Here is an 11,254-nt window from a genome sequence, read left to right on the forward strand (position 1 = left end):
TTTATATCTCCAATTAAATAAACTAAACCAGTTAATACAGCGCATATTAATAGTTTCTTTTAATGCAATCTTAATAAATTTACCAAATTAAAAAAGGAGGCGAGCGACCTGATAATAAAATGGGGGACACGCCAGTGTTTTGGCATCGCAACACAAATGGAAAAATCCATCCAATGAAGCCTATTGTGCCCTCTGCTGGACAACATGTTTCACTGCAGTCTCGAGTTCCTGGTTCATATCACGCTCTCGGCGACTCTTGGAACACCACGCAGCATCAACTTTTTAAGAATGGAAGTAGTAGAGTCTTAGCTTGTTAAAATACTTTTAAGCTGAATAGTGTTCAAATATACGGTTACTGGTAGACGTTTCGCCGCGGCATGAGTCCGTAGACTCTTGTGCCGATTTCGCTCTCAGTGGACTATCCAGCTAAGCTAGCTAACTAGCTAGTTAGCAAGCTACATTGCTTTCCAAAATGACAAACTGCTGTGCTGCAGCCAACTGTGACTACCAGCAAGAGGGGCCTGATAGCAGCATTCCACTTTTCAGCTTTCCTTCGGATCCGGAGCGGTAAGTTGTTTCCATCGTAGAGTGGGACGTTCGCGAGGTAGCGAGCATGCACTGGAAATATGTTAGCCATCTGCCTTTAGCATTTTCGTTAGCTCAACATCATGTTGGCTAACAGTGACACAACTCACTTGAAAATGGCGCAGACTCACCACACTCTTGAAAGAAGTCAGGGGAAAAATAAAGTAAACGCATTGGTTTTGAATGAGGAAACTACTGCGGTGGTCGTGGTTTTATTATGCATTGTTTGACGCTTTGATTAAATGAAAAGAAAGCATAGTTGGAAACTTTTTGTCCTGCAAATTTCAAACTGCCAATTTGTAAAAGACGCCTACCGGCTCAGCGCGGTAAGTCATTGGGACCGACCAGTTGATCTAATAAAAACAAAATCATTATGCAGCTCAGAAAAGAAAAAGCATTCTCGAATTTTTAAATCATCAACATTTAAGAATTTCAGTCGATATTGATCAGTGCAATTTTGTTGTTTATCTTCTTTTTTTTATTACTGAATGACTCAGCGGGTATCAAATTGGTTATCTCGTAGAAGTACAGATTTAAAAAATGCCCAATAATATATGATCAAACTGGAATTCACTCTCGCTCAATTTAAAGCTTATTCACACACAAAGTGCAGCAGTGCGTGTTTGCCCACCCCTGTTTGCGTATCACTGCAAGGTTTGCTATCTGAGTAAAAGGAATCAAGCCGCTACATTTATGGAGAATGTGTTTAAAATATAACCTGTTTAAACGGAAGGAAACTGAGAGCACGTGATGGAGTTCTGATTGTGTTTCCCCCCCTCTCTTTTTTAGCTGCCAAAAATGGTTGACTAATTGTTGTCGCCAAGATTTGGCGTCACAACCTCCAGAGGAGCTGCATAATCTCTACAAAGTTTGTGCAAAACATTTCGAGCCCTCTTTGATATCTGATCAGGTATGCATAAAAAAAATGTTTTATTAATCGCATATAATGCTCGTTTTACATATACAATTTCTTAATTGATTGTTTTATTTGAGATGCTGAGTTAGAAGTTGTTAGAAAGTTGTTTTTACTCAATTATTGGTAATAAAGACTTTTTTTGTTTAGTCAAAGCAAAACTCCAAGTTATATTTCTTCATTTCCAGAAAAGTCTCTTGAGCGATGATGCTGTTCCAACAATATTTGACTTTGCTGCACCCACCAATGACGAATCGACGTGTAGCAGAAAACGTGCAGGAGGCCCTGTAAGTGTGTCACTGTCTGGAAAAATGTCTCTTAAAAATTGTTAATAAAATATTTAAACGATAAATAAACTTAATTATAATTCATACAGGTGGAAGAGGAACCCACTGTGAAGAAGACAAAAGGTAAAATTCATGTAAAACTAAATATTTAAATTATAACTCGGGCCCAACCAATATCAATGTTATTTAGGTCCATGCCAATTCCGATACAGTATTTGGCTGAATAAAAATCAATAATTTTTTTGTATTTGTCAGCAATGTTAAAAAAAAAAAAACAACAACTCAGTTATGTGCTCTTTTCCATTAGAAAACATAGCAGCAACAAAAGTGACTGAGGAGACAAAAGAAATTTCTGGTGATGAAATTGCAACACTTGAAGTGAAAGACAACCAAGCTCAAGAGATCGTCAGCGGCTTCAAAGCCAAAGAGACTCTTAAAGCCTATTTCAAGGAAATTCTGGCACTGACTGGATTCAGCATCAACGGTGGCAACATCAACACAGATGAATCGACTGGTGGAGGACGGGATCAGCTGGCTCTTAAGAAAATCTGTGTCGAGAAAATCGATAAGAAAGAAATCCTGCAGTTTAGTGAGAGCCTAATGCGTGAGGAGATCCAGAACACCTTAAGACACGCCCGATTCTTTTCCATTCTGCTTCAAAATGTTACCAGTATCGAGGGAAAGGAGCAAATCCCCATTTTCATTCGTTCGGTCACAGAGGCCGGGTTCCCACAAAAACACCTCGTTGGTTTCCTGCCTTGTGATTTGGACGCCGACAGTCTTTTTCACCATCTTATATCAGAGTTGAGAATTAAATGGGGCTTGCGGATGGAGCATTGCAGAGGACTCTCGTACCTCGTAAGTGGACGCATGTGTCAACCCTTGCGAGATCTGACGTGCAAAATTCTACTGGAATTTCCACAAGTTGTTTTATCCCCAAGTGACCCATATGCGTTTAACATATGGATTATTCGCTGCATGCCAGTGCCAACTATTCAAAGTATCGTCGACACTGTCGAAGAAGTGGCCTCATTACTCAGGAGCACCCCCGAGCTATACAAAAGATTGGAAGGAAAAATCCAGATGACATACGGCCATATAAAAGGAGAAGTGGATCGAATCAAGGCAATCATCAGCGCAAACTGGGAGTGCGGCACCGATGCCTTCCAAACCATGTTGGAGATCTTGGAGCCTTTTCTGAACTGCATCAACGAAATGATCTCCAAGGTGGATGAAGATACGGCCGAGCAGATGGCCAAACTCAAGCCGGTTCTGAAGAATTTCAATTTCATCATGACGTTAGTTGTTCTCAAGAACACCCTCTGCTGTGTCAGCATCCTCAACTCCAGTCTCAAGGGGATCATCAGCATGAGCAGTACGCTGCAGTACACCATTTCAAATGCCTTAAAGCTGGTCAACAAATACCAACAGGACATTGCCATATTCAACCGAAAATGGTTTTCCGACGCAGTCAGTCGAGCCAAGAAGCTCGGTGTCGAAGTCATCAAACCGGAGATTGAGCACGGAGATTCAAATGATACCCCGCTCGAAGACTTTTACAGAGAAACGTTGGCACGACCCATCTTGCAGTACCTTGTCGCAGAGGTCAAGCGAATTTTCAGTACCGAGATGGTAAGAATTCTGAGATGGCTCTCTTTAGTGCCATCCTACATGGCCGACCACAATTTCAGCATTCGCCGCGATAAAGTAGCGGACGCCAATTTGAACAACCTCGCAAGGCCCGACACGTTCTACGAAGAGCTCGGTTGTTGGGAAGTGAAATGGAGGCATGCAAGCAAGCGCAGGATTCTACCGACCACAGTGTTTGCCACACTCAAAATACCAGACATCGGGTTCTACCCAAACGTGCAGAGCTTGTTGAGGGTGTTGGGCACCGTGCCTTGTGTAAACGCCGAGGCAGATGTTTACGGCCAATACCACATGGTACTGGAACGATGCCACGCCTACCTGAAAGACACGCCAGAGGACCAGAGACAGTGTAGCTCAGCGTACGTCTACGTCAACCAAGACGTGCATTTCAATGTTGAGCAAATGGTGGATACGTATGTCCAGAAACATCCAGACATCCTGAAGATGTTACAGACTGTGAGTAGATCTTTTTTTTATTAATTGCATTTGTGACCAGTGATAAAAACATTTTGAATGTGACAATTTTTCTGTTTTTACAGGATGAAGAAATTCAAGATAAGCCTTCTAAAGGTAAGAGAATTTAGGCTTTTTTTTTTAATTGTTGCTGCTGAGTAATTTTAGTAATGTTTGCCATTAAATGGAAACACTTTATTTGTTCCAGCCACAGAATCAAATATTTTACTATGTGCCATTGTGTTCACTTGGAATAAGTGCACCTTATCTTGTTTTACAGTGGCAAGCCAAGGAAACCACGCTGACAAAGACATAGAAGCCGAATTGCAACTAATCAATATGGAGATGGATGCTGAGAGTCTTGTTGAAATGAAGTGCGCTGAGACGGATAGAGAAGCTTTGAGGTCAGCTCTACAAGCCACAGTGACCGCAGCGTACAACAGCCAAAGCTGGCAGCAAAATGAGGTTTGTCCAGCTCAGGATGGAGAAGTTGAGTACGTCACCAAGTCTGAAATGAAAGAAGTTCTCGCTGTGTGTGAAGATGCTGTCAGAGAAGGGATTCTCACCGAAGCCGGGAGTTCATTCTTTTCGTTGTTCATCGATCGTGTGGTTAAGATCGGGGAAAAGGACTATCTTCCACTCTTTCTTAGGTTTGTGGACAGTTTTGATGTCATGAGACTAGAGTTAATGGGATTCCTGGAAGCAGATCTGGATTGTGACGCCATGGTGCGACGCCTCTTGGAAATAGTAACGGAAGAGTGGCGTCTGGATTTGAATAACTGCAGAGGTCAGGCGTACCTCGGGTCCGGTGACGTTTCCTACAAGCTGAAGGCTTTTGCTTGCAAAGTACAGGAGAAATATCCCCTTGCCATTAGCACACATTGCTCTTGCTACTCATTCAACACATGGTGGTCAAAGTCCATCCCAGTATCTGCTGTGAAAAGAGCCCTCGATACGTTCGAAGAGGTGGTGATGTTTTTTGGCAGCAGGACTGCTCTAGAAAAACAGCTTGATCACGTCATTGCCTACGGTCTTCGGGAGAACTACGAAAGGGTCCAGGAGTTGCAGGGGAAGTACTGTTCCCTTTGGCAAGAAATGCACGATTCGTACGAGGTGTTTGTGCAAATGCTAGAGCCCCTTGTCGAGTGTATGGAAAAAGTCAAAAGCAACCCACAAAGATGGAAAAACGACATCTCGGAACAAGCTGGAATGCTCTTAAACAAACTCAAGCAATTTGATTTCATCATCGCGATGGTGATCTTAAAGAACACCTCGTCTTTTACCCGAGAGCTGAGTGCAGGTCTTCAGAGAGATCATTTCAATGCAGCGTTCCAGCTCTGTCAAATCACTGGCATTGTGGCGACGTTGACCAGAATCAAAACCAATTTGAAAGTTTTCCACCAGAATTGGTTTGATGAAGCCTGTGCGATTGCACAAAGTCTGAGAGTGCCCATAGAAATCCCCGAAAACTCCATGCCAAGGGACAGTCTAATAAAACCAGTAGGTTTTTATAAAGACAGCTTAAGTGTGCCCTTAGTCGATAACCTCATCAGCGCTGTCAAAGATCATTTTTCAGAGGATCACAAAGAAGCTCTTAATTTCCTCTCCCTGGTCCCTTGCTTGGTTACAGTAAGTTACATGTTTGAGAGCTTAAAATCCAAGCCGCCTCTGTACAGCAGTGATCTTCCCGACGCCGACAACTTCTTCACCGAACTCTGCTGTTGGAGAGTAACCTGGAAGACGAAAGTCGCCTCCGTGACCATCCCCAATTCAATCTTCCAAACACTGCGTCTGCCGCTCATGCAGTTCTTTGGCAACATCAACGCGCTCCTTAGGATTATGTCGGTGCTGCCCAGCACAGCCCTGGAAGACTGCGGCGTTGTAATGCGTCACAAGAAGTTCCAAGACTACCTAAGGAATACCAATGCCAAAGACCGGTCCCTGTGCTTGGCTGTGCTACAGGTTGGCACAGATTTCAACAGAGACCTTGACCGCATGGTGAGCCAGTGTTTGAAGGTTACTCCACAAGCCCTGGAGGGAATCTGTTTGGTGAGTGCTTCCGTCAAATTGAGCTATACATGTCCTGTGTCATATTCCTCAAGCAGGTTCTCCAGTTGAGACGAACGGCATCGAGGATTTATTTCACAAATGTTTTTGACCAGAATTATCAGTGTTGTCACAGTTGGATATTTTATTGATCCCCGAGGTGGGGGGGATTCCGTTCAATACATAAATATACAGACAATATTAAGAAAAACAACAACAAGAGAATAGATCTGATTAGTTTTAATAGATAGATGTTTTAGACATTTGAATCGTTGATGACTTCTAAATACATGTGATGAATACTTCTGTTTCCACAGGATAAGGAAGCCAAAAGTTTAGTCAGAAACACTGACAATATGGAAGGTATAGTATTTTTTTTTTGTGACTGAAGACAAATATATTAGCCACGAATTTGGGATCTCTAACATAATATACATGTATTCTTTACTATTTCTATTTAATATTATAGTGGCCACGTCCATCAAGATGGAAATCGATGAGCCTGAAATTCAGCAGTGTCCCGACGTGAGGGAGGAACAACAACACGTGAAGCCAGTAGATGAGAATGGACAAATTGGAGACAACCGTCAAAGTCTGGTGACCATATTCAGACAGGCTGCGATCCTTGGGAAAAAAAACACCAGTTTCACCGAGCTCTCTGAAGCGGAAAAAGAGTATTTCATCCAGGACCTCAACATGTGCCACTGGTTCCGGAAGGAGAATAAATGGGCACTGTCCATGAGCGAAGCTGAAATTGTGACATTACTCATAGAGGGAATCCGAGAAGTCATCCTGAAGGAGATCCAGGAATCTCCGTTCTTCTCACTTATCACAGACAAACCTGTCAAGATTGCCGACGAGACTCACCTACCTGTTTTTGTCAGGTACGTCCGAGAATCTGCTCCAAAAGTCGAGCTGATGGGTTACTTGCCGTATGACGTCAACTGCGATGTTGATACCCAAGCAAGAAAGCTTGCAAAGATTCTAACCGAGTCCTGGGGTTTGCCAATGGCTCACTGTCGAGGTCAAGCCTTTATGCATCTGGGCTCAGGTTACCAAAGCCTGAAGAAAATGTCTTTGGACTTCCTCGAGAGCTACCCACTTTGTGTCGTAACACCAAGCGAATCCTGCGGCTTGGCCCATTGGCTGGTAGGCAGCGTGCCTTGCTCCTCCGTAGCCAAAATGCTGGATATCACCGAAGATTTGCTCCTGTTCTTCGACGAATCTCCTCGTCTAGAAGAACAGCTGGCGCAAGCTGTCGACGGACTGTTGAACATGCCAAGGGAAGCTTTGGAAGAGATTCCAGAGACATTCTGTTCAAGATGGAAGAAGAGAGAGGACTTCTTTGACATACTTACCGACACATTGGAGGGCGTTCTCAGTTGCCTCGACGCCGTCTGTTCCAACGCCAGAGGTGCCGTGGCAATGCACGCTCAAGTTCTCTCCGCCGCTCTGAAGAATGTGGATTTCATCGTCACCCTCGTCGTCGTGAAGAATGCTTGCGCTCCTCTCCGTAACTGTAGCACCATCTTCCGCTGTGGCAACCCTGCTGATATTCTCTGCGAAGTGGAGAAGATCCCTCTCATCGTCGAGAGTCTCAACAAAATGTTGGAAAATGTTAGCACGCTACACGCGACTTGGTTTGAACAAGCGTATCGGTTAGCCAACAAGGTAGCGCCTCATCAGATCTGTTTCTCGGAGGAGGCCAGCAGCTCCGATTCCCCCGAGGCATACTACAGGGAAAGTCTGAGTATCCCCCTCCTCAAGAGTCTCATCGATGAAATGAAGTACACCTTCTCAGACAACCACTTGAAGGCTCTATCGATCCTGTCTCTATTGCCATCCTGCAATCCGCAGCCCATTCTTCCCGAATCCACAGACAAACCTTTTAACTTCTACCTGTCAGATCTTCCAGAGCCCGATACGCTTGAGCAGGACGTCAATGCGTGGGCCGCAGTCTGGGGAGACAAAGAGCATGATGTTGCTCCCCCAACATCCATTGCTGAAACCTTGGTTCATCCCGAGTGTAAGAACCACCCAACAATTATTTTACTCCTTCGGCTAGTCGCCGTGCTGCCCAGTGTCAGCATCGAATGCGACCTAATGAAGTCCACGTTGAATTCCATGAGGGATATTTTGAGGAACACTGTATGCAAAGGTAACAGGACGGCTCGTGTGATGCTTCTCTCGCACAACACAACGCTGCAGAGGTTGCCAGAAGTCATCGCCAAGTGTATCGAGGTCGATCCAGAGAGCAGTCCATGTCTTTCACAGGCAAGTTAATCCATGTGCTGAACTAATCTGTCAGACCACCTATTTAGGTCATAGGTCAATCATTTGCTTTGTTTGATTTCTTCATTTTCAGAGAATTCTTAACATGTTATCAATTGGAACTGGAATGAGGAATTTGAAACTTACCCAAAATTAGAGTTTAAACATACTAGTCAGTTACTTAGTTATGTGGTCTAATATATTTGTTCAGCACTGATATGTCATGTTTTAGACTAGTCAAATCACTTTTGAATCGGCACAATCGGCATTATGTGACCAAAATTGTGCTTTTTCTAGGTGATGGAAACTATACGAGGCCTAAATCTAGATAAAGGTAAGTGCATTGATGTGATGTCATCAATCTGAATTATTTCTGTACCTTTAATTTTGCGTCAAGCAACGTATATATTTAATTCCATTCAGTTTTAATCACATTGGATCAACAGAAGTTAGCTCGAGTTTCTTAGCTTTTACAGAAGGTCTTGAATAATAATAGATTGTATATCAGTAAAAAAAAGTCATATGTTTTTCACCAGGAGATGACACGGAAGACTTGTTAAATCAGGCGTCGCCAATAGTACCCAATGCTACCAGTGAAGCATCTGAGAAGCCTGCAGATGGAGAAGAGAAATCAACCGAAACCGAAGCAGTCGCGAAAACGGCTCAAGGACCAAGACAGCCGGTGTCGTTTTACGAGCCGCTGTTGCGTGAAGAGATTATCAAAGAGCTCTGGGATTCTCAGTTCTTCACAATCATCACTGAACAGACTGTTGACATCGACGGTGAGGTTTACGTCCCACTGTGCATCAGGTACTTGAACAAACAGGACATCCAAAGTGAAGAAACACTGGCTTTCATTCCGTTCATTGAAGACTCTGCGGTTCTCTTGGAAGCGATCGAGACCACCCTCTCTGAGAAATGGGGTCTGAACATGGCGTATTGTAGAGGACAGTCCTTGCTGAGTGTCGGCAAGGTTGGAACTCAGATGAGAGCTGTGAGTTTAGCAATAGCCAACAAATACCCTCAGGCAGTAAGGACGCTCAGCTACAGTTTGTCGCTCAACGTGTGGCTGGCCAAGTCCTCTGCTAACGAAGAAGTCGCTGATAGAACAGTACTGATTGATAAAATCTTACATTGGCTTACGCAGGACGTGGAACGGCAGAACAAATTGGAAGAAATGATTCTTCACGTATTTCAGAACAATGAAGGAAAGGGCAATGAGCTGAGGGACATGCTGATGAAGAATTGGGAGAAGAGTCACGACATGCACGAGGTGATGGCCGAGATTATCGAAGCTGTCTTGCTTTGCCTAAGCGAGCTCAAACATCAGGGAAGTGTATCGGACCAGCAGCAAGCGGGGAAGTTCTTTGAGTCAATCCGAAACTTTGATTTCATCCTTACACTGGTAGTGCTGAGACATGTCTTGGACCAAAGTAAAAAGCTAAGTCAGTCTCTTCAGGGCAAGCCCTTAGACATGTTACTTTCTGTGAATAGTTTGCCAGATCTCAAGGCTTCACTCAGGAATTTGATGAGCGATATCGACACGCATCACAAGGCGTGGTTTGAGGAAGCTGTCTCGCTCGCATCCAAACTACACATCCCGTTGTTACATTCGGTTCTCCTCGAACCTCTGAGCGACTTTTACAAAAACGCACTCAGCGTGAAATTCGTCGAGCACGCGATATCCGAAATTGACAACCTCTTCACCGAAAAGGTGATGGATACCTTTAGGTGTCTGGAGATTGTGCCTTACGCAATGTCCAAAGTCGAAACCAGCACTCTTAGCGCTCTGGTGCTGCGCATGTACAAGGAAGACTTGCCAGATGAAGCCTCGCTTCAAGATGAGATGAAGTTGTGGAAGGAGAAGTGGTTGGACCCCTTGGCCGGCTATCTTCCCACGACTGTCCTTGACACGCTCAAGACGTCACAGATCCGAAGTTTTAGTAATATTGAGACTCTTCTGCGACTCCAGGTGATTTTGCCATTTTCAAGAAGGGAGAGTAACTTCAAGCAGGGAAAGAGAAGCTTACAGGAGTTTATGCAGCAGGAAAAGCGATCCCTCACTGAGCTCCATCCTCTGTAAAAGCTGCAGGTCTTCCATCATAGCGAGATGGTGCTGCCCACCAGCCTCAAGAACAATTTGACTCTTGAGGTCCCAAATCAAAAAGTTCTGTGTATATTATTGATTTAATGGATTTTCCTTTTGTTGATAGTCTGCTAACCAATTTTTTGATATATTTGACGATTTCCTGTAGTTTGTACAGTTGTACTTGTCCAATGGGACCAACACAGCGGGGGGGGGGGGGGGGGGGCGTTAAAAAGCAATGATCCTTTGACGATTAGCGATGCTTTGTGTGCCTTGATGCAAATCAAATATTTACAATTATGTTTCACAAATTGTCCCATTGGCATCTGAAACAACTACAGTAGTTGTTTTCTCATTACCAGAAATGACCCGGCTGTCATCGGTATCACTTTTTACGAGTTATTTTACTTTAAATGTCACACTTTTCTCTCACTTGTGCACGCAATGAAATGGTCATATTTTGTTGGTTTCCTATGTTTTACGTCATATTGCAAAACTGTATTTGCTGTAAACCTAGCTTTTAAAGAATGTCTCCTTGATAGGAAAAGCATATATATTTGTCAAAAAAGTAATAAAAGTGTCCAAAAAGTTTTTGGGTTTTTTTTTTTTTTTTGTCTTGTGGACTATACAGTGCTTAAGACACAAGGTGGCGCTGTGAGACTGTAGTTGCATTATTTCTCTTTCTTCATGGAAGGTCAGAGCAAGTTTTAGAAAATACTTGAGTTACCTTCCCAGGTTGAAAAGATACTCATGCCCTAGATTTATTTATTCACAAACACCCAAATATGCTTCACTTTTTCTCTGCCCTCCTAAAATTACAATTTTATTCAGAGTATTTTATAAAGATTTGAAATGGAGGATGTACCTTGTACAATATTGATTGACCCATGCACCGGGTTTCCGTTCAAAGTCAAGATTCTGCACTGATGCAAAACCTGTACTACTCTGTAATCATGTCCATGT

General features: G+C 43.5%; 1 protein-coding gene across 1 annotated transcript; it reads left to right on the forward strand.

The window, feature by feature from the left end:
- The first annotated feature begins 195 nt into the window (after nucleotides 1-195).
- si:dkey-250d21.1 (uncharacterized) lies at nucleotides 196-10,882 on the forward strand. Its single transcript, XM_049743468.1, has 11 exons — nucleotides 196-567; nucleotides 1,375-1,495; nucleotides 1,687-1,785; nucleotides 1,875-1,908; nucleotides 2,093-3,891; nucleotides 3,975-4,005; nucleotides 4,169-5,937; nucleotides 6,252-6,297; nucleotides 6,404-8,208; nucleotides 8,503-8,539; nucleotides 8,742-10,882. The coding sequence occupies exons 1-11, from the start codon at nucleotides 473-475 to the stop codon at nucleotides 10,286-10,288; spliced, it is 7,383 nt and encodes a 2,460-aa protein (XP_049599425.1). The 5' UTR covers nucleotides 196-472; the 3' UTR covers nucleotides 10,289-10,882.
- Nucleotides 10,883-11,254: the final 372 nt, after the last annotated feature.

The sequence above is a fragment of the Syngnathus scovelli genome, chromosome 15 (genome assembly GCF_024217435.2).
Source record: "Syngnathus scovelli strain Florida chromosome 15, RoL_Ssco_1.2, whole genome shotgun sequence".
Lineage (NCBI taxonomy): Eukaryota > Metazoa > Chordata > Actinopteri > Syngnathiformes > Syngnathidae > Syngnathus > Syngnathus scovelli.

Bases quoted from the DNA above. Each gene is read 5' to 3' on its own strand.
- si:dkey-250d21.1 (XM_049743468.1), top strand. From the start codon at position 473: ATGACAAACTGCTGTGCTGCAGCCAACTGTGACTACCAGCAAGAGGGG. The intron at 1,909-2,092 runs GTAAAATTCATG...CTTTTCCATTAG, and splicing joins CACTGTGAAGAAGACAAAAG to AAAACATAGCAGCAACAAAA. The intron at 5,938-6,251 runs GTGAGTGCTTCC...CTGTTTCCACAG, and splicing joins CCCTGGAGGGAATCTGTTTG to GATAAGGAAGCCAAAAGTTT.